The 22,202-nt window shown below is 49.6% G+C and overlaps 2 protein-coding genes across 4 annotated transcripts; one reads left to right on the forward strand and one right to left on the reverse strand.

Moving 5' to 3' along the window:
- Positions 1-6,801: 6,801 nt before the first annotated feature.
- Positions 6,802-11,088, reverse strand: TMEM176A (transmembrane protein 176A). The gene is made up of 7 exons (XM_041751146.1): positions 10,960-11,088; positions 10,036-10,237; positions 9,500-9,610; positions 8,418-8,474; positions 8,056-8,277; positions 7,441-7,548; positions 6,802-7,101 (listed from the first exon to the last, which is right to left on the reverse strand). Exons 2-7 carry the CDS (start codon positions 10,219-10,221, stop codon positions 7,060-7,062), a joined length of 726 nt encoding a protein of 241 aa, XP_041607080.1. The 5' UTR covers positions 10,222-10,237; positions 10,960-11,088; the 3' UTR covers positions 6,802-7,059.
- A 407-nt stretch (positions 11,089-11,495) lies between these two features.
- On the forward strand, positions 11,496-21,370 carry TMEM176B (transmembrane protein 176B). 3 transcript variants are annotated; one of them, XM_041753472.1, is made up of 7 exons: positions 11,496-11,643; positions 14,603-14,811; positions 16,526-16,636; positions 16,984-17,040; positions 17,247-17,483; positions 18,418-18,537; positions 18,895-21,370. In XM_041753472.1, exons 2-7 carry the CDS (start codon positions 14,608-14,610, stop codon positions 18,985-18,987), a joined length of 822 nt encoding a protein of 273 aa, XP_041609406.1. In that variant the 5' UTR covers positions 11,496-11,643; positions 14,603-14,607; the 3' UTR covers positions 18,988-21,370. The 3 variants fall into 3 exon arrangements, with proteins under 3 accessions (XP_041609406.1, XP_041609405.1, XP_041609407.1); XM_041753471.1 differs by having other exon boundaries at positions 11,501-11,643; positions 14,600-14,811; XM_041753473.1 differs by lacking the exons at positions 11,496-11,643; positions 17,247-17,483 and having other exon boundaries at positions 14,600-14,811.
- The last annotated feature ends 832 nt before the right edge of the window (positions 21,371-22,202 follow it).

The following is a 22,202-nucleotide window of genomic DNA, read 5'->3' on the forward strand; positions in this document are numbered from 1 at the left end:
GAGCTGAATGCGGCACTAAACCGCTGAGCCACCTGGGCTGCCCTGGCCTGGCATTCGAGGGTCCTCCCAGACTGAGACTTCTTTCTCTGGCAGCCCTGCCCCCTGCCTCCTGCACCAGCGAGTCCCCTTCCAGAGCAGCTGCTTCATCTCTCACCTGATCTGGTCATTACAGCTCACCCCCATTCCTGCTGAAGACCCCTTCTGGCCTCCCCGCTCCCAATCTTGCCTCCGATCTGTCGTCAGTCTCCACCAGAATGACTTTTCCACGATGGAGATCTGACCGTCCGCTGTCGTGTCATCTCCATAGGGGCCCCCACAGGTGGGCTCCTGTGACCTGTGTCTGCGGTGACTGTAGTGGTACCTGGGACTCCCGTCGCTCCTTGGCAATGCCCAGCTGCCTGCAGCTCCCTTGCAGGGCTCTGCATGCTGCCTCTGCTTGGAACTGGTCCAGCCCGTCCCCCCATCTTTGCCTCACTGCTTTGGCTCCGTGGTGCCCCCTTGACCATTTCCTCCCAGGCCTTGCCCCTGCTCGGCACTAACCTGCAGTTGTCATCATCCCAATGTTGATTGACGGTAACCTCCATCTTTCGTAGCTCAGACCTGGCATATTGGAGCTATTATATTTGTATAGCGAACGAGGTCAGCTCCAGTAAAAGAAAATTCAGCACGCCAATGAGGGTCCTGTTAGGGAACAGATGGCATTCTCACAAGTGGAATGAAAAGGGTTTAAAGAAGGGACTGTTTTCAAAGGTGATCTCATTTACCTGCCAGGGCCACCTTGGGCTGAACCCATGGCACAAGGGAGCCCAGGAAAGCAGTCCATGAAGGCCAGCCAGCTGGCCATGGCACAGGGCAGGGTGGCGAGGGCGGCAAATGCCTCTGGAGGAGCCAGAAGAACGGGCAGCACACTCAGTCCATGGTTTCCTGTCCATGGACTGGTTCTGGGTCCCCGAGTCTGGGGCCGGAGGAAGGAAAATGCTCACATCCATAGGAACGCCACACTTCCTTTCCTTTTCTGGTGTCACCCTTTTCAACTAGAAATGCCATTGTGGCAAGTAAGGAAGTCTGGAGCCATTCCTGTTCCCGGCCTGGCAGTCACCGGGGCCCTGAGACACAGACACTTGATATCCAGGCTCTCCTGGACAGTCCCAGCTTTTTCCGTGGTGGCCTTCCAAAGGCAAGCCACGGTTCTCTTCTGAAACCACAAGAACCCTGGGGCTGGTTTCTCTGTTGCTCTCCGTGGTCATGAGTGAGTCCATCTTCTACTGCAAACTCAGGGTAAAAGTACCTCACTTTTATTTTTGTCTTCAGGGCTGGCCACGTGCTCTGTTAGGGAGAACCAAGTCTCCCTAAACCAAGTCTCTAGGGCAGAACCTAATTGGCTTCCACATTTTCCATTCTGAGCATCCAAATTCAACCTATGTGCCTCAGGCGGATTCAATCCATGTGCCTCCAGGCAGAGAACATCATGCTCGGGATCCTGGACAAGACCAATCTGAAGTCCTTGGAGTCCCAAAGTAGTTCTGTAGCACCTGCCAGGCAGTTTTTTTTTTTTTTTTAACATACAACATAATTTTATTTAAAAAATTTTTTACAACAATCTTATTTATTATGTTTTTAATTTATTTTTTATTGGTGTTCTATTTGCCAACATATAGAATAACACCCAGTCCTCATCCCATCAAGTGCCCCCCTCAGTGCCCGTCACCCAGTCACCCCCACCCCCAGTGTTCTTTCCCAGGTAATGGAGTGACAGGAAAGCCTCATTCTTATTCTCATCAGGCAAAGGGAAGCAGCCTGTCCTAGGAGTCAGGCCGCGCTGAGTAATGTTTAAAGAGCCTTGTTCCCTGGGGTATCCTCTGCTAAGGCCCCTGGGGAGAGGCAAACAGGCCTGAGCCCGTCCTGCCTTCAGGGTTTAGGTTCAGGTTGGGCAGGTGAGGCCCTACAAAGAACGCACAGCCTAGAAGGGTCGATGGGGGCTTCTGAGCGAGGGGAGGTCGCCTCTCTGAGAAAGGGCTGTAGCCGCAGATGGGAGCAGGGCCGTGGAGACGGGGTCTGCGTCACTGCAGACACCCCTGGGCGGTGCAGCGGGGTCTGTGCCTTCTCCCGCCGGACCCCAGGCCCTCCAGGAACGGGGGTGCTCCCGGGGCAGCCCTGGGAGGTTCCGTCCAGCAGGGCGCCGCGGGTCAGGCCGGGCGGCGGGGAATGGGGCCCGGGGGACGCGGCTGGGGCTGGGGCCTGGGGGGTGGCGCCCTGCCAGGCCACAGAGCTGGGCACCGGCCTCCACCTGGGTAGCCGCTCCCTCGCTCCCAGGGTCCGCAGAAAAGCCCACCGCGCGTCGGGGCGTGTCTTCTCCGTCCGCCAGACCGCAGCTCCCTGCTCATTGGCTGTCGGAGCGTGAGCGGCAGGCAGGTTTTCCATTGGCTACGAGGAATAGGCCACGCCCACCCCAGGCCCCGCCTTCCAGCCACGCCGTGTTTGCGAACAGCGCCACCTGGTGTCGGGGTAGCGCGACCCCGCGGAGTTGGGAAAGCCCTGGGGTCCGCTTTCGGACGCGCTCAGCTCGGGTTGCCCGGTTGCCTGCGTGCCCACCGAGGGCAGGCCCCGTGCCAGGGGCTGATTCCCCTGCGCGGCAGGTGCAGGCTTGCATGCCCCTGGGGACAGCCCCGCGCTTCTAAATTCCTCTCACCTTATCCGGACCACGCGGCCCTTTAGGAATTCAGCAATCTTGTCCGCGGCCGTTCTTAGTTCCGGCGGCTTTTCTTCGCTTCATTCGTTTCTTAGGTCTAGGCTCAGCGTCTTTCCCTGCATTTCCTGCAATTTCTGGTTTCAAACGTTTTGGGAAGTAGGGGCATCCCTGAGGTTGGTTTTATTTTATTTTTTTTCCGTGAAAGTGCTACCCGGCATATGAATTCATCTTTTAGATTGTGGTTGTCAATTTTGGAGAGTGTGTTTCCAGATTGCTAAGACTTCTTAACAACCAGGTTTCCTGATTGAGATGTGTCTGCATCCATGTCTGTCACAGTAATGGGGCACCCTGAGCCCTATTCAGAGTCCAAAATGGAAATTTTATATCTTAAAGGAGATGGTCATTTAGAGTTCCTTCTTAGAGTTGGGTCACGTAATTTCTGATTTTCTTTTTTTTTCCTTTTTTTTTTAATTTCTGATTTTCAAGTCAGTTATAATCTATAAATTCCTACTCAGGTCACTATACCACTTCAATGAAATATGTATTCCTGTTAAGATTTGCCTTTCTTTTTGTGTCTCTCATGAATAAATAAATAGGATCTTTAAATAAAAAAAACTTGTTGAAAGATCTTTGGGGGCACCTGAGTGGCTCAGTCGGGTAAGGGGATTTTTTTTTTTTTTTTTGGTATCTTGCATATTTACTGAAGACATTTTTTGGGTATCTTGCATAAATATTTTGCTCAGTTTCATATAGTTGTTGTTTGTTCATTCCTATCTAGTTTTCTACTTTGGGAGTTTGTGACAATATGTATCTCCATCCTGCAGCATAAGAGACTGTCTACTGCTCCATATCCTCACCAATGCCCGGTATTTCAGACTTTCACATTTTTGCTAAATACAACTCATTAGCTTATGTTATTTTATTGTGGCTTTAATTTACCTTTCCCCGAATGTTGATGGAATTCAGCACACTTTGTAAGCTTACTACTGGCTGTTTGGATTTCCTCTTCTGTAGTGTCTCTGCTCGAATCTTCGCCTATTTTTAAAATTGAGTTGTCTGCCTTTTGATTCATAAGAATTCTTTTTTTTTAAAAAAGATTTTGTTTATTTATTCATGAGACACACACACACAGAGGCAGAGACACAGGCAGAGGGAGAAGCAGGCTCCATGCAGGGAGCCCAACGTGGGACTCGATCCTGGGTCCCCAGGATCACACCCTGGGCCGAAGGCAGCACTAGACTGCTGAGCCACCCGGGCTGCCCCAGTAAGAATTCTTTACATTAGGTTGAACCATAAGAAATCGTTGGTGTTTAATCATTTTTGACCTACAAAATATGGCAGTTGCATGTGGTTCAACTTAACACACTCTTGATACTGGCCCTTTGTTCATTGTACATATCAAGAAGTATTTTATCCTGTTAACACTGCTTATCTTTTTGTTTTCTTCATTCTATTTTTGGAAGGTCAGGAGTTTCTAATTTTAGTGTAGTTGGATTTGTCAGTCTTTTCCTTGATGGCTAATCCTTTTTTTTGGTGTGTCCTGTTTAAGAAATCCATCTTATCTTTTGGAGCAATGGTGACTAGATTGTGGGAGCTTGGAGCTATGTTCTCAGACCATTCTGCTTTGGGGCCTGGGTCACCCTGATTCCACTGTGGGGTGCGCAGATTCCTTTACTACTGAAGATTTGGCTGGATGGGGGAGGGAGAGGCCACTGCTGGGGCCCTTCAACCATGGATCCCAATTTTCCAAGGAGAGCTTTCCCAAAGGTTGCTTCCTCACCATTCTTGTGAGTGTGGAAGGTCTTCTTAATGAGAAGACATGCTTCAATATACTGATAAGATTCTGACCAGTTGGCTCAAGCAGAGCGGGTGGCTTCAGGGCGGGCCTGATGGAGGAGGGGGAAATGTCATGATTTATTGGCTCTGACTCCTCACTGTCACCTGGGTTAGGTGAGGCAGGGAACTGTCCAACCCGTTCACAGTTTCGTTTCCAGCACAGTGCCTGCCACATGGAGATACTAGGAGATATTTGTTCAGTAATGCATTAATCATTTTTGAAGAATTGTTACCAAAAAGTTACTGTTTTCTCTTCTAGTTTCTCCTGAAAAAAAACTTTTAGTATCCACGAGGTGGCGACTGTTAATCACATCTACAGGGGTTGGGGTGGGTGGGTGCGGAATTTAGTTATGAAATTGGAATTGGAGATTTGAATTTACATGGAATCTTGTTTTAATTTTGTTTTTGAACTCAATCATCAAGTTTAAAAAACATACTGTCATAAGAAATATTTGCGAAGTTAAAATAAAGACCCTGGTGAATTATCTTCTTCCCCAAGCTAAAGATGGTGTGGATTTCTCTTCCATAGTGTTACTAAACGTGTCCTTTTATGGCTAGATTGGATGTAAATTCTTTCCATTCTTCATTCAGATAAACGAATGCGGCTCAGCTCGCCCTTCTGCTCGGAAGTGGTGTTTTACTGTCAGAATCTGGCAACCTCCTTTGTTTATTGCATCTGGCGGATCTGAGTCTTGGAGAAAACCTGGCCCCTTTACAAGCCCCGCCCCAGCTCCCCCCCTCCCGTCCCCTACCTCTCCTCCCCTCCCCTCCCTCCTTCCCAGAAGCCTCACAGAGCCCCTGGTCTTTGGTTTTCTCTTCTGCAGGAAATCCGGTGTCACACCATCCCTGCTTTTTGTTAAAAAATAAAACAAAACAAAAACACAAACAAAAAAGCCCCTCAAAAGCAATTTGTTTATTTGAACCTAAGATCACCATCTTGAGGTTTGTGTTCTGATGGGGAAAATGAAGATATATATCTGGAAATGACTCTGAGATTTTGAGATTGAGATAGGCAAGTAATCCCAGATTTATCTCCTTATCATTATTTTAAAAAATAATTTTAAAGTTTTTTTATTATTATTTTTTAATTTATTTATGATAGTCACACAGAGAGAGAGAGAGAGAGAGAGAGGCAGAGACATAGGCAGAGGGAGAAGCAGGCTCCATGCAGGGAGCCCACGTGGGACTCGATCCTGGGTCTCCAGGATCACGCTCTGGACCGAAGGTGGCGCTAAACCGCTGAGCCATCCGAGCTGCCCTCTCTTTATTATTAAAGTAAAACTCACTTTTTAGTTAGTTTGTTCTGCGAACAGTTCTGTGAATTTTAATACATGGATGGAATCATGTAACCAACACCATGATCAAGATAAAGAACGGTACCACCGCCCTCAAAGCCCCCTCATGCTACACCTTGTTCAGTCACACTGTTTTGTACCACATTGTGCCTGTGCTTAACAATTACAAAAAATATTGTGCCACTTCTGGCTATCACTGTTTCTGATGAGAAACCACAGAAATTTGGATCATTCTTCTCTAGAGGTAACAGGCCATTTTGTTTGGTTGTTCTCAAGATTTTTTTTCTTTGTCTTTAGTTTTTAGCAGTTAGATCCTCATATGTCCATGCTTGTACTTCTTTGAGTTTGTTCTGTGTAGGGTTCTTTGCACTTCCTGGATCTTGAGGATTATGGCTTTCACCAAATTTGGGGGTTTTTCAAACGTTATTTCTTCACACAAACACAAGTCATTCTTGCAGACAGCTTTCATTGGCCTCTCCAGATAGTCTTTCTGCCTTCCTCTAGCCTTCTCTGTGCCCTCAAGGAGACTCTTATATTGGTCACATCTAAGCTCTCATGTTCTAAGATGTCAGGTTTGGTCAATAAGGAATGCTAGCAAGAGATCAGAGTGGGGTAGTTTGGGTGTTCATTCCCTGGGATCCCTCTCTGAAAGGTCATCTCAGGGTGCCGGCATTTCTCTGGGAAGGTGACAGCTCAAATCAAGCATCATTTCCATCAGCTTTCTTAGTCACCGGCTGAAACACAGTGTTCCTTTTCCTTATCTTTTGGGCTGAAGGGTAATGACACCCTCTCTGATCCCACCCCAACCCTTGGTTACAAACCCCAGTGTGGCACTGTCACTTCTGGTTTCCTACATTTTGCCAGTGACTCCAGACCTAGAGAGGAGGTTGGGAGAGGGAGGAGCATCAGAGGTTTGCTTGGGCTCATTTCCTCTGCCTCATTTAGCCAAGAGGAATTCCCTGGAATAACTAAGCAAGAAGCTGGGAGAAACAAGACAGTTTATTGTCATCATTGCTCATGAGGGGCCATGAGGCAAGGCGGAATGGTAAAGGTGAGCCAGAAATGGGCAAGAGTGGTGTGATGATTGGTGGAGGGGACTGTGGCCATGGCTGTGGCTGTGGCAGTGGAGGAAGGTAACTGGAGCTAGCGTAGAGTCTCTTTTCCCCAGCCTGATCCTTCTCCCAGGAGCCAGAGGCAGTCCAGAAAGAGTCCAGGCATGAGCACTCAGGAGAAGCAAGGCTAGATTCCATTTGCTTCCAGCAGTTTCTTCTGGTCTATTTTCTAAGGGAGGCAGAGGGGCAACATAACATGGGGAGAGGAGACGTACATTTTTTCCTCTAGAGCAGCTTTGTTCTGGAGCCACCCAGAGCCAGCATTAGCCTCATGGTACTCGATGCCAAGAGCCCCAGCATCCCACCGTGGATATAGACTTTCATGGCTTCCTGGGGGCCACCCGGTCAGGGATAGGCGTTCTTTGGGCCAAGCCCCCGTTAGGGTAGAAAGACAGGCGCAGGACTCACTGTAAGGATCCTTTCCTGCCCCAAGCCATGCCCCACCCATCTCTGCTCCTCTGGACACCCCTGCCCCCTGAACACACAGACACACACGTTAGGGACTCACCTTATGTCGGGACCTACTCCAGCAGAACAGACACAGGGGAACCAGAGATGCCAGGAGCAGCAGAACCCAGATACCCAACAGCATGACCTGAAAGCTTATGAACAGGGCCTGGGAACAGAGAACCAAAGCCATGGGCACCAGAGTGATGGTTGCCATCTGTGCTCTGTGCTCACTCTCATTTCCAACACAGAGTCTTTCTCCCCCTTCCTCATGTCTGTAGCTTCTAGAGAGGCTGAGGAAGGAGCCCTACCTGGTTTTGGGGGGGATGTTAATGAGTCTAGTGAGCAGAGAGTAGCCAGAAACCCCTCTCATCCAGCCTCCCTCCCCATCCTCACCCGAACAGTGAGGGGCTCAGGTTACGATGTGTGGTGCCCCAGCAGCCCCAAGGCTGGAGGGGATCGAGCTTCTGCAGCATTTTGCACACTTGCAACGCTGGTTCATTTGTGATTATTTCAGTGTTTGGGTTTCCCACTAGTCTGTAACACCCTCAACTACGGGGACTGTTTCTAGTCTGTTCAGTGACACGTCTGTGGTGACAGTCAAGCTGGGTGGGGAACAGGTGACACAGCCCTCCTTGCCCAGCGCCCGCTGCACCCCTTCCTCTGGCCCCCCTACCTCCAGCATGCTCAGGTAGGAGAGACACAGGTGCAGCCTTGTGGCTTCTTCTGGGCTTGGAGTGCTAGGGCTCAGGGGGGCCCAGGACCAGGCCTTCGAGGAGACATCACAGATGAAGTCTCTAAAATAAAAGCGGTGCCTATAGAAATTACTGGCTCCGATGACGATGGCAGCGGTGGCTGTGGAGAAAGCTGCCAGGGCGAGCAGGATCCTCAGCAAGGCCTGGTGAGGCAAGGAGGCAGAGGGAGACCTTGGAGACTCAGTCTCTTCAGGACCCGGCTGGGGAGAGACGGGCAGGCTCTGGTTGGGGTGGCCTGCAGCTTCTGGGCCCGGTGTCCTCCTGTGTCCTTCCCCAGACTCACCCAGCAGATGCCACCCCGTTTCTGGTGAATGAAGGCGACAGCTCCAGCCAGCGCAGCCTGGGGAGAGATGGAAGCAGGAGCAGAGTTAGCACAGGAGACACAAGCCCTCCAGCTGCTGCCTCTCTTTCCCTCTGTAGCTCCAACGGACAGAACCAGTCATCGGCTGGTCCTTCCTTGGAACATTCCAGGTGAATCTGAGGTTTGAGCTAAGCTTTGTTGTCTGTAGTCAGGCCTGGGTCAAACTTCCCAGGGGACAGACCCTCTGTTCTAGTGACATCAAAGAGCCCTTCTTCCCTTCTCCAAAATCTTCCTTTTAAAGCAATGGTGCTTTGTGGAAGTTCCAGATGGGGGAGTGGAAGTCCTAGGCTGTTGGAGAAGCTCTCAGCACAGGATGGGTCTGTGGGTGGCCTTTCGTTGGGGCAGCTGTCCCAGCGGTGCCCGGCAGTCCCACCACCTTGGCTGACAGAACAGGAAGTGTGGTATATCCCGGTGGACAGATGGATTCCAATCCCGTTTGGCGATGCTGTAGCTAATCTGAGTGTTTTGCCATTGGGTGGATGAGGATGATTTTTTGGCCCTTCTCTCAATAAATATTCTGTGAATGTGGGCAGGCCAAAGGGCCCTCAGTACTACCACGAGCTGCCCCCAAGCCCCTATTGCAGACTGCACACACCCACCAGTGGACATTCACCACTGTCATTTGGTGGCACCCACTGGATTCCCACTGCGTGCAGGACCAGCAGAAGATAATGGAAAATGACCATGTTCTGTCTCCCCATCTCAGTGCAAGTGTCTGGAAATGAGCTGGGTCCTAGGTCTTTGGTTGATATTTGCTGCTGAATGTGGTGGGGAGGCAGCCAGACTGGTGGGAAACCACCAAAGGGGCCAGGCAACTTTGACAGAGCACCACTTCCTTTGGCTATTTTCTCATCTTTAGAAACAGGGAATCAGCCTCCACCACCTTGGGGCTTTTTGACAACTGACATTTTACAGTACCACGGTGATGGTGATAGTCTGTCACCCCTGCCAGGAGGTGAATCTGCCCCTTCTTGGCCTGTCAACCATCCTCCCGCCCCACTCACCACAGCCCCTGTCCAGATGGCAGCTCCTGAGCTACACAGGGTGGAGCAGTAGAAGATGTAGAGGAACCCTCCTAGAACTCCACTTGACACCCCCAGCACGATCTGTACCACCTGGAGGAGGAAGAAAAATCTAAGAAACTGAATTCTCAGATTCCTGGGCCCAGGAGCAACCTGGGCACCAAGACTCAGGCAGCTTTCAGGTCCTGCCCCTCCAAGGTATAAATACGTGGAACCCCTTGAAAGAGAATGTGAGGAGGGAGAAAGGAGGAGAGGAAGCCAGCCCAAGCGGGATCTGGTGGAGGGGACAGGGTGGCTCAAGGCTCCGGCAGCGACGGCTTTAAATGACCATGGCTCCCCTACACCCTTCTAGCCCAAAGCTTTTATTGCAAAGGCCAGTAAGGGAGTCAACAGTCAGAAATGGAGCAAAACTGCCGGGCATCCAGTTCAGAGAGTCTGGCCAAAGGTGTGCACAGCACAAAGAGGGTCTTCTTTTCCTGATATGGGGAGGCTGGGAGATCCTCTGGGCTGCTACTCACCCAGGAGGCCAAGAGCAGCCGGCTCCTGCTCCAGGTCTGGAAGGTGGCCCCAGGGAAGTGGGACCGCAGCAGGGAGCACCCACTGGTCAGGAGCTTGGCCAGAGCGGACTCCTGGTGGATGTGCACATTAATGTGCATGGGCTGGGGTGCCCCAGGGGCCACCTCACCACTGTCCACTGTCTCCATGCCTGCGGACCTCTGTCTGCGAGAGAGGAAGGGAGTGTCAGGGAGGAAAAACTAGAAGATTGTTTTCAAGGATTTCCTTGGCCTTTGGGGCTGGTGGAGGTCCATGGTCACAAAGCAGCATCCCCGGTCCTTTCTCCAGGTGTTGTGTCAAGACAGCCTGACTCTGCTGGTGCTGTGGCAGCCGTCAAACCTGCTGGAACCCCCTTCTTCACCCTAGATCTGCTTCTCCCTCCATCCTCCCACAGTGTCAAGATCTGGACGCAGCAGTGCCCCGCGGGCCTCGCCTCTCCACCCTCTTCTGCCAGCCTGCCTGTGCTACCAAAAGTCCAACCCTGCCTGTGGGTGACGGGTCAGAACCCCAGTCCTGGCTCCTGTTGCTGCAGGTGCTCTACAGATAGGTCTGACGACCCCTAAGTACCTTCAGCCCCTAAGTACCCCCCTCTCCACCAGCAGTCACACAGTTCCAGCTGGCCTGTTCAAGCCGAGCACCCCCCCCAACAATGAAGGAAGAAGTTGAGGTGAAAGCGAAGGTCAAGGCCAGATTGACTTGGTGTCAAACAGGGGCATGGCTGGCCTCTGCTCCTGCCACCTTCTTGGAGTCCATTGGCAACTGGTGGTTGGTTCTCTCCCTCCCTCCATCCCCAGTAAGCTCTGGGCTGGGCTTTAGAGGCCTGTGACGGGTTGGGTGGGGAGTCCAGTGGGGCAGGGTCCTGGGAAAGGGCTGTCCCCCGGCCTCACCTGCTCTTCTAAGGGCTGCTGGGGGCTGAGTATGCCAGCAGGAATTGCTGGCTGGGCTGGGCTGGGCTGGAGCTGGAGCCAGGAACCAGGAGGATGGAGGAGGAAGCTGGTAGAGCACCAGAAGGGCAGGGTGGAGGAGGGGCCGAACTTGATCATTAGCCTCTCTGGAAGATAGCCTGGCCGAGGGGCCCCTGCCTAGGGGGTTTCCAGCTGTCAGTCCCTCCCTGGGCTCTGGCCTGCAGGGTGTGGGTGTGAGGGGGCGGCCCCAGAGCCCTGGATGCTGAGGAGCCCCGGGGAACCCCGAGAAGCTGTCCTCTCCCCTTCGGCCACCTGGGGCAGGTGCTTTTTGAACACAAGTGTTCAGGTGCTGTGAGTGTGTGCCCCATGTGTGTTGTGAGAGTCAGCAGAGTGTGTGTGTGTGTGTGTGTGTGCATGCGCGTGAGCACACACACTCACATGTATACACTCTGCCCGTCTCAGCAGCCCGGTTATCTACTGGAGATGGAATTCCCCTAGAGGGGCCCCTTTGTCCCAGCTGTCTTCTGGGAAGTTGCAAAGCTGAAGGTCAGACCCTCCTCCCTCCACCCCTTCCTTCCACTCTTCTCTTTCTCAACTGCTGGCTGGTCCTCAGCTATAGGTGGATCCTCCCAGCCCTGCTCTGCTGAGGCTCCCAGAGGACAGCAGGTGAGCAGGGCTCCCACCGGCCCCGTGGCCCCTTACCCGGAGGGAAATATGACCTTGCTCTCTTGAGGAGTCCCCAAGGCCAGTCCAAAGTCCCCATTCTATCTCACAGGATATTGCTCTCTCCCCATTCCCAGTTCCCATAGAACTTGCTGGGGGTGGATAGGGATGCTCTAGGTAGGGTGTGATCTGGGGAAAGAAAAGGACATGGGTCTGGTTGCAGCAGCTTCACCAGGCCTCACCCCTCCTTTGTTTCTGGTAAGGTGGCTAAAGCTCAGGCGTTTTGGTGGTGAGAGGTCCTTCAGAGCAATGCCGGAACTGGAGGGGCCAGGATGTAGCACGGGTCCTGATCCTCTCTCCCCAGCTCCAGGAGCGCTGGGAGGAGTGAGGCAGAGAGAGTAGCCAGGGCAGCGGGGCAGAGCCTCACACCAGGGTAGAGTGGGAGGAGAGTCCTCATGGGACTGGGATGGACCAGGAGAAGAGCCCGGAGCTTGGCTGAGCTGGCATTGGAGCGTGATGGAGGAAGTGGTGGTACTCAGGGGGCTCAGAGGGAGCTGGATCCCAAGGCACATTCAGGGCCATCCCACACCTCTGCTGGCTCCTGGGACCCAAGGGAAGATCTTGCTGGAATCCAGGCTGGACTTCCTTGTGTGTGTCTCTGAACCTACTTGTGTGTTGGCAGAATTGTTCAACTCCTGTCCCCAAGGAGACCAGGTAGGCACAAGAATGACACTGCTTTGGAAGGGACATAGAACTCAAGGGAGGACTTTAGGATTGCCACCACTGCTAATGTTAGAATAATTATTAATACTGTTGAGATTCCCATCAGTGCTGCTGAAGTAGGATGCCCATTGGAACTACTATGGATGATTGCTTTTGGAGCAGGGCAAGTTGATCTCAAAGTGCATATGGAGAAGTAACCTAGCAAAAGTCCATGAAAGGAAAAAAAAATAACATGAAGGGGTCACAAAATAGCTCAATTAAATATTAAACTTCACACTTATCATTGTGGCAATGGTGCCTGATGTGTTGGACACACCAATGGGCAGAATATAAAGACTAGAATAGATCTGAATTCCCATGAGAATTTCGTTTTTGCTCAGGAGAACATTTTAATTCAGTAGGAGAAAGATAATATATTCCTCAAACAGAACATACCCTTCAGAAGTAAACCATCTGGGGAAAGAAACCCCACAACAACTTGGATCTGAACCTTCCAACTTACAAGATAAATCCCAGATGGATCAACATTTAAATGTGAAAACTGAAAGCCTACCACCACTTAGAAGAAAACAGGGAAGAATTATTTTATAATCTTGATAATCTTGATGTGGGACAGTCTTTTTTTTTAAGTATTATATAAAACCCAGAAGTCAGAATAAAGATGGAAACTGTGGTTAATAAAAAAATAAATCACAAATTGTAAAGAAATATTTGGAAATCATGTCACATGATTAGTTTTTCGAATACCCAAGATCTTATACAAAGTAAAACAGTAAAACAAGAAGGACATAAGATATGAACAGAGAGCTCACAAAAGAAGGGGGAAAATGTATCAAACATATGAAAAGATGACCAATATTATTCATAATAAGAGAACTATGGATTGAAACTATACTGAAATAGTCACAGAAAGCAGAGTAGTGGCTGCCTTGGGCCAGGGGCCGAGGGTTTTACTGGGGAGAGAACATTAGGGAACTTTGTGTGATGTAGTATGTTCTCTACCTTGATTGTAGTTGGAGTTGTACAAATGCACGAATTTGTCAAATCTCACTGAGATAATCACCAAAAGGGGGGCATTTTGCTGCATAAAACTGGTTAAAATCTATAATGGGATATAATTTTCCTGATACACATTTGAAAACAATTAAAAATTTTGCTGAAACCTCCTGCTGGTCATGGAGAAGGGTAGTGGACATTCTTCGAACTTGCTCCTACTTATGGCATGGGGTAGCCCTGTCCAAGGCCTATCTATTGAAATGATACATGCCTATTCCCATTGACCTGCCCATTTCCCACTGTTTGCAAGAGGAAATCCATGTCTATCAATAGGAGCCCACTGAGGGGCGCCTGGGGGGCTCAGTCATGTAAGTGTCTGCCTTTGGCTCAGGTCATGATCTCGGGGTCCCAGGATGGAGCCCTGGGTCAGGCTCCCTGCTCAGTGGGGAACCTGCTTCTCCCTCTCCCTCTGCCCTTCCCCCTGCTTGTGCTCTCTTGCTTTCTCTCTCCTCTGTCTCTGCCAAATAAAATCTTAAAAAAAAAAAAATAGGAGCCTGCTGAAAACAATTGTGAAGCATTCAGACAATGGAACACTGTGAAGCCAGACAAATGAGTAAGAAAGCATTTTATGGATTGATGTACAATTATCTTCAAAACACAGTTGGGTGAACAAATCATTGTACACAGTGTATGCAGAATCCTGCCATTTGTGGGAAGAGGGGATTTTTTTATATACTTTTTAAATGCTTTTTATATGCAAAAAATATTTTTATATGCTTTTCTATGCAAAAAGTGTCATCGTAGGATATATTTAAAAATGGCAATATTAGTTCCTAACTAGAAGGCAACTAGATGGCTGGGAGAGAAAGATGGGAAATTTTAAAGGTATATCCTTTTGTATCTTTTGAATTTTCTTAACCATATGAAAGTACTATGTATAAATATATATACTAAGTCCCTGAAATAATTCAGATTCCTTTCCTTGCCCAACCCAAGACCCAGACATACTGTGTCAGTGTCAGACCATTCTGGGGATAAGCCCAAGAATATAAGTGGTGAAAAACTCTAGAGGTGATTTGGATTTGCTTCCCAGATTAAGACCACTGTGACACTGCCACCTGTCCTGGGAAGATCCTTTCGATCTTGATAAGGGACTGTTTTCTCTCCCTTCACTAATGCAACATATTCCTTTTTCCCTTAGCTGATTCCCAGACCTCACTTTTGTATATCTTCTTCCCAGCAGGCAGGATGACCCAAAACATGGTGACCGTGAATGGAGTCGATGTGGCCTCTACACTGTCCCAGCCCACCCACATCAACATCCACATCCACCAGGAATCGGCTTTGGCACAACTGTTAAAAGCTGGGGCTTCCCTGAAGGAGTCCTTTTCTCACCCTCAGGACGCTGGCCCTTCCAAGACCAAAATGAGCTATGGGCAGCTGACACTGGGGGTAAGCGGACCAGGTGCTGCTGAGGATGGTAGCTCTCCCTGAACAGGATGGGGAAAGAGTGGGTTGACTTTTCATAGAACTTGCTGTTTGTATCCCATCTTTTTTTGGGAAACAAAGTTTTGGCAGGTTCCCCATACATTTAAGTGGAAAAGAATGATGGGCTTCTTTGATATAGTGGGGGTGGGTCCTAGCCGGAGGTGGGGGACAGGTGGCTGTTAGCTGAGTTTAATGGAGCCCGTATGGACTGAGGGCCTACAGATGTGAGGCATCCTGGTAGGTACTTTGGGGAAAACTAGAGAGAGAGTCCCTAGGCCATACCCTAAAGGTGCTCAGCATATATCAGAAGGGACCAGACCATTACACGCATGTCTAGAATGAAAGGTAGAGTGGGTGACATCATCGGGGATCAACCTTCAAGAGTTGGCATCTGAGCCAAACCTTGCATGGAGGAAGACTACGTACAGGCAGATAGAGGTGAAGGATGGAAAAAAGGATGTCCCGGTCAAGGGAACAGCAAAAGCAAGGGTGAAGAAGTCAGAAAGCATTGGGCAAGTTTTGTCAGAGTAAAGAGAGTAGGACTCATGGCAGATCAGACTGGAAATGTATCCTGGGGCCCGACTGTGGAGAGCCTTGACTGACAGGATGAGAAGTTGTCCTGAATCAGCTTTAGTAATGGGGAGGCTGCGGGTGGCTTCCGGGCAGGAACCCGGGCTCTAGGCTGCCTCCCAACCAGGAAGTGTCCAGGGAGGAAGGGTGAAGGGTCTGCGTCTACCTGGGCGGGCCCAGCAAAAATGACAAGGAAAGAGAGGCATCTCCGTCATCTATAGATGGCATCTCCATGACTTGGGAGTGAGTGGACTTGGGGTACAAGGGAGGAGAGGAATCCAAGAACATGCTGAGGTTGGCGTGTTGGTGACCAGGAGCCTGAGGCCCTGGAAGGCAGGAGAGGCAGACTCTGGGATTGCGGGTGAGGTGTGGAGCCTGGGTGTGACAAATCTGAAATGCTTGGCGGGCTATGCAGGTGGTGATGGCCAAGAGGCAGTGATGGTGGGGTTCTCCAGAGGCCAGACGCTGAGTCAGTTAAATGTGCAAAAGGTTTATTGGAGTGTAACACCTTTGAAATGAAAAAGGAAGGAACAAGATTGGGCAAGGGGAGCTGCCAGATCATAATGCAGGCCCGACGAGATCTCTGCCAGCCCAGTGGGGAGCTTGGGAGCAAGGACTGCCTCTTTGTTGGTGAGTCACATTCAGTGGAAGTGGCCCTCGTACCCACCACCTTGCTTCACCAATGGCTGGGTGGCCATCTCCAAAGAGTATGCCTGTAGCTTGAGAGGTGAAGGGACCCTGAAGCTGCTGACCACTGAGGGCTGTCAGCTAACACACGCCTTTCTTGAAGGGGATCCTTTTGGCCTATTCTGGACAGGATGATGGGATTCCTAAGGGGGAATGAGGCGGAAAAAAAGTGGGATCATCAGGTGGGAGAACAGTGTGGTATTGGGGAAAAAGTAATGACGAAAAGCCTGACATGTCAGAGGGATGGGGGAGAGCCAGGACATGCTGCTTCCTGGATTTGAAGGGGGCAGAAACTTCCAGAATCTGCAGAGAGGTCAAGACAGGAAAAGGAAAGGAAAGTCAGCTAGGTAGGAGCTGAGTGGCCTCTCCTGGCGCTCATGGGCTTGCAGGAAGGGAGTTGGCTTTTTACCCTGTCTTGCAGATGACCCAGATATTGTTGGGGGCTGTGAGCTGTGCTCTTGGAGTGTTGCTCTACTTGGGGCCCTGGATGGAGCTGCGTGCCTCGGGCTGTGCCTTCTGGGCAGGGTCTGTGGTAAGTAAGGAAGGGGCTCTAAGCTCCGTGGTAGGCAAGTGGTTATGGGCAAGGAGAAAGTTCCTTTGGATCTGGGTCAGGGATTTGGGGAAGAAGCCAAAGACCCGGATCTGAATGCCCTTTGCCATGCCTTAAGGGGCGAGCCAATCTTGTTGCTCTACTTTCCTCCTTGAGGCCCGGTTGGGCAGGTGGGGCAGCTGTGATGGAGTCCTGTCCATATGACTGGTTTCCTTACCAGTCCCTCGGATCCTGCTTTGAATCAGCTGTCTTGGGAAGGGAGTGTGGTGGGGAGGTCACTTCAGGAGAGTAAACTGGAGGCTGAATTTTCTGGCGTCTTCTCTCTGCAGGCTGTTGTAGCAGGAGCTGGGGTCATTGTCCATGAGAAGCATAGGGGCAAACTCTCAGTAAGTCTCGTGTGTCCTCTGTCCCCTCCTATGTCTGTTTTTCTGCTCAATTTTTCTGTCTTCTTTGCTTTGGTTCCTTGTATCCTGGGAGGTGTGGGGAGGGTTTCCTGGGCTGGGAAATGAGGAAGAGGAGACAGGTTTGGGGCCGGGACCTCATAGCTCTGCTCTCAATAAGGAGGGTTTGCGTCGTGCACTTCTCCTTCTAGGGCTGCACATCAGGTCTGCTCACGCTGGCTGGTATCGCCATGGCCGTGGCTGCTTCTGTCCTCTGTGTGAATAGCTTAACCTGGCAAACCGATGGCTTCGTTTACATCGACTCTGCATGTGTTTACCCAGAATCTAACGTCACGACCACGACCACTGGGTACACAGAGACGTGGCGAAGGAGTGGCAGGTCACAGTGGAATGAGGATAGGTGTAGAATCTACATGCAAATGCTGATGGTGAGAACAAAGTCCAGTCTTCCAGAAACCTGTCACATCTGTCTGTTCCCAAGGACCTGGGACCCTGGAGGGCAAAGATGTAGACTCTTTGAGTGTGACCGTCCTCCTGGGTCTGTGGTTCAGGAGGTTTTTAGCTTAAGCTGGAGACATTTCTCAGATTTTCATGGCATAAGAATTCCCTGGATCAAAGGGTTGGAGGAGCGAAGAGCAGACATTCAAGAGAGAATATCATGGAGCGTCCTTCTATCTTTTCTGGCATACCATTGTCCTAGTTACCTATTGTTGCATAACACAACACCCAACATATTGTGGCTAAAGACTAATTTATCATCGCTTCTCATGTTCGGTGGGCCAGGTGGGCTCAGATAGGCAGTCTTCATCTGGGTTTTCTCATGCGGTTGCAGTCACATGTCAGTCAGGGGTGAAGTCATCTGAGAGCTCGAATGGGTTGGATCTCCAAGATGGCGCTCACATGGCTGGGAGCTCAGCTAAGGCTATCAACCAGAGAGCCTGCAATGGCTCGTCCATGTGGCTTGGGCTTCTCATGGCATCACATCTAGGTTCCAACGGGAAGTATTCCACTGTGAATATTTCAGGAGGTAGGAAATGGAAGCTGCCAGGCCAGTGAAGGGCTACCCCTGTAACAGGCACAGTGTCGCCTCCACTATATTTTGTTTTCCAAAACAGTTACAGGCTGTTCCAGATTCTAGGGATGAAGAAATCGACCCACCTCTTCACAGGGTGTTTTAAGATCACGCTGCAGACACGCAAATGGGGTGGAAGCTAGGGCTACCCCATCGTTGGAAAATGCATTCTGCTTTGGTGGGAAGTAGTTGGACAGTTTGATACGTGGCTGGGGTGATAAGGTGGTGATAAGAGCAGAATCAGAGAAGCAGGCTCCTGACTGTGTCTTTTTTCCTTCCTTTATCTCCAGAATTTGTTACTGGGAATCCGTGCTCTGCTACTGGCTATCTGTGTCCTGCAGGTCATCGTATCCTTGACTTCCCTGAGCATGGCTCTTAGAAGTTCGCGTGGCCAGAGCTCCCGGCCTCTGGTGAGCTGTTGGGGAGGCGCAGGGGAAAGGCTGGGTCTGTTTGGTGAAGCTCTGGGAACACGGAGGAACGCTGGGACCAGGAGCTTTGCTCAGCTTCTTTCTGGTACTCAGCTCGGTTCCTTCTTGGCTGGAGAGTGTGTGCCAGCATCGTGTTCAGGTTAGCTTCTGCCCTCTGCCTTTTCAGGTCCTTCTCTACTCCTCCCTGTCCTATGTCTCTGGGTAGCAACCCCTCCTCAGTACCTTTTCCTTCCTTACCTTTTTTCCTGTACCTGATTTCAAGTCCCAGGAAGCTAACTAGGCCCCATCTTTTCTCCAGAAATTATTGATTTTCCCTGTTTTTTTTTTTTTTTTTTTCAGGATGAGGAAGGGTCAGAGAAAAAGCTACTGGGGGAGAATTCAGTGCCTCCCTCCCCATCCAAGGAGAAGACAACAGCTGCCATCATCCTGTGAGCTCCTGAAGACCCTGCCTGGTCCTCCGCATGCCCCCAGCCAGAGTAGCCCAGGGCCTCTGGAGGATACAGCATCCACTCCCCAGGGCCCCTCCCTGCCCCTGCTCCTCACACTTGCCTGTCCTTTGGCCAGTGTCCTGGCCTCCTCTTTTTCGGCTATTCCCACTCCAGTGGCCTCAATTCAAGGAACAGGTGCTGTAGCTTTTTCTCCAGTGCTTATTAAATAGAAACAACAGGAAAAATAATTTTGCCCAGAGAAGATGTGGTCTCTCTTTGCTTCTGCACATCATGTGCTATGAAGATGCCTTTCTCTGGATGGGTTCAAATGAGGGCCAGTTTGTGACATGCAAACAAGGTCCCAATAAGACTAAATTTAATTATGTTCCACTCTACATCCCAAATGGCCAATTTCCTTTTTATGATTTCCTTCTGTTCAATGTAAAGTGAAACTAACTCTCATATACTTAGAATCTTTTTACCTGCTGAGATTCGTCTTTAAACATCTACAATTTTAATGATAACTTTCTGGGGGGTTTATAGAACTATGTGAGGCATGGAACAAAGCTTCCCCCCCTTCCTTCCTTTCTTGCTTGCTTTCTCTCTTTCCTTTCTACAGTAATTAGAGTTAGTTCTTTTTCTACATACACACACACACACGCACACACACACGCCTATTATTCTTCGATTTCTTTTTAAATGATAGGAATTTTAAAAACTTTTTTCATTTTCTTTATACATCTATAAATATATAGAATAAACTATATATAGAATAAAATATAAATAAAAAAATAAAATAAAATAATAAAATATAGATGTAAGCATTTCTGAAGGGTAAGAAAGCAAGTTATGGTCTGTAGAATGAAAAACAAGTGATTATTATTCTGGCTTTTTTTTTTTTTCTAATTCAAACAGAGTCAGTAACCTTGTATCTCCATGTGGTTTTATGAAAATCTTTGTGAGGTAGGATTTATCCCTCCTTAGCAGACCATAGGGGAAGAACAGGTCTTCAAATCCAGGTAGACTGGCTCAGAGCCCCCACCTTCACCCAACATCACTGGGCTGTGCTGAACGGGTGCAGAGTTGCTAAAATGAGTGGGTCCTGGCCCTGTGTGTGGGGATTCACAATGGAGGGCCTGTGTCTCCCAATGTGGCGCCCAATGCAGGGGGGGGTCTCCCTAGGCCCCCTCACCGCCTAGTACTTAGATAGAGATTTGTAAATAAGCCTGTATAAGAAAAGGTCACAAAGATGACACAAAAATATGTTCAGAGTATTGGACAGGGTTTGGCAAGTTTCACCCTGAGGGTCAAATCCAGTCTGTCCCCATTTTTGTAAATACATTTTTATTGAAACACAACCACACCCAATTTTTTACACATTGTCGATGCTTCAAGGGCAGAGTTGAATAATCTCAACAGAGACTGAATGGCACACAAGGCTGAAAATATTTACTACCAGGCCTTTTACAGAAAAAAGTTTGCCATCCCCCGGTTTAGGGGACCACAGTGGGGGGCATGGTAAGTTCTATTGGGTGATTGACAGGAGCCTATATCCTTTGCTGCCTCAAGTGTGAATCTGCCCCAGATGTGCTGGCCTGTGGCATGGGCAACTCGGGCCACTTGGGGGCTTGGTAGAGATACAAACTCTGCCCACCCCTGACACAAAACTTGAATTAAAACTTGTGTTTTCACAAGATGCACAGGTGGTGCTTCCTCTGCTGAGCACATATTGGGAAGCATGGGGATGGATGATCATACCAGGGGGCTTGCTGGGAGTATTCAGATATGGAACAAGTCCCCTGGATTTTAATCATTTTGTTTTCATTCTTCAGATGAGCTTGTTAGATGCTATTAATTTCTATGTGTCAGTGCTTCAAAACCAGTCCATTTATGGCCAGATCAGATAGAAATGTTTTTCATTTTTCATACTAATAAATCAGTGTCAACTTGGTGGGTTTGGAGGGTTTATGGGGGGGGTTGGATGTTGTTGCATGAAATGATCTTTATGATCTCTTAATGTCGGAGTCTGACAACCCCTCCTCCCCTACCAAGTTGCTTAGTCTCTGAGGGTAGGAACCCGAGGCTCCCTTTCTCTGACCCTGCCTCCTCCCCAATTTCCTCTACTCTTGGTCCTCCTGCCCTCCCTCTAGCCCTGCACGGTTCTGAATCTTTTCCTTTTCTGTAGGAAATCAGATGTTGGAACCTTCTCCCCTTGCTTTTGTTTACTCAGAGAAACCAATAGTTACTGGTTTATCCGCAGGCTCCACCTTGGAGGAGAAACTGTATATATACATATGGAGACAACCCCATGACCCTGACATGGGGTCAGGCAAGTAAGCCCAGACGGATTTGTATTTCCTGAAGGATTAAAAACTGGAGTGTAAACAGGAAATTGGTTTTATTTTCTAATCACTGCTCTACATACTTATTTTGCTGTGGCGCCCTGAGCTGAGATCAAGAGCCTAGAGGCTTAGCCCCCTGAGCCCCCGAGGTACCAATCTAATCCCTGCTTTGAACTCTGTTTTCTTAACTCCCCATTTCCCCTTTGGATATGGGGTCCTTTAACATCAGGACCAGATTCCAGATTCCATGACCTGGAAATGGCCTCACATTTGTTGTTCAAGACCCAGTCCTGTTCATTTTTCAAACTGCACTGCTCAGAGCTTGGCTCCCCCCTCCAGTGTACACCGGGCTGCTGGACTGGGAGAGGCTGGGACAGGGAAGGGGGGAAGAAAGGCAGGGCGGCCTCCTTGGTGCAGTAGAGGGGACCTGGGTTGGGTCTTCCTTGGCTCAGTGAATGTAGTGACGTGAGTAGTGTCTGTCCTTGCTCAATCTGGGAAGCACCAGGCAATTCCCCTGCCCTCTGTGAGAGATGCGAAATGGGAACGTTCCTTTACTCTTTCTTGCCCCTGCAAAGAGCCCAGAATCTTCAGATATGTTTCAGGAATGGGGTAAAATCCCCAGTGTCTCAAACCAGAGAAGACCCTGGAGCCTTCAATCCAAAGTACTGTTCACACATACAAAAAAAATGAGCAATGAAGGCTTAGGAAAACTGTCAACTTTTATTTTAAAAATTCCTTCTGAAGTAGGAAGGAGACATCACAGCTGTTGGTTTTCACTGTTAGGTGCTGCTATGAACTTCTGTAGCATTTACTGGCTGAGTTCATTTCTCGCCCTTTGCTCCTTGAGGCCGCTCCCCCACCCCCCATCATGAGGATT

Source organism: Vulpes lagopus, chromosome 4 (assembly GCF_018345385.1).
Source record: "Vulpes lagopus strain Blue_001 chromosome 4, ASM1834538v1, whole genome shotgun sequence".
Classification (NCBI taxonomy): Eukaryota; Metazoa; Chordata; class Mammalia; order Carnivora; family Canidae; genus Vulpes; species Vulpes lagopus.

Coding starts and splice junctions, on each gene's coding strand:
- TMEM176B (XM_041753472.1), top strand. CDS start 14,608: ATGACCCAAAACATGGTGACCGTGAATGGAGTCGATGTGGCCTCTACA. Junction 16,637..16,983: donor CCTTCTGGGCAGGGTCTGTG/GTAAGTAAGGAA, acceptor TTCTCTCTGCAG/GCTGTTGTAGCAGGAGCTGG. Junction 17,484..18,417: donor TCTACATGCAAATGCTGATG/GTGAGAACAAAG, acceptor CTTTATCTCCAG/AATTTGTTACTGGGAATCCG.
- TMEM176A (XM_041751146.1), bottom strand. CDS start 10,221: ATGGAGACAGTGGACAGTGGTGAGGTGGCCCCTGGGGCACCCCAGCCC. Junction 8,475..9,499: donor CCATCTGGACAGGGGCTGTG/GTGAGTGGGGCG, acceptor ATCTCTCCCCAG/GCTGCGCTGGCTGGAGCTGT. Junction 8,278..8,417: donor AACGGGGTGGCATCTGCTGG/GTGAGTCTGGGG, acceptor TTGCCTCACCAG/GCCTTGCTGAGGATCCTGCT.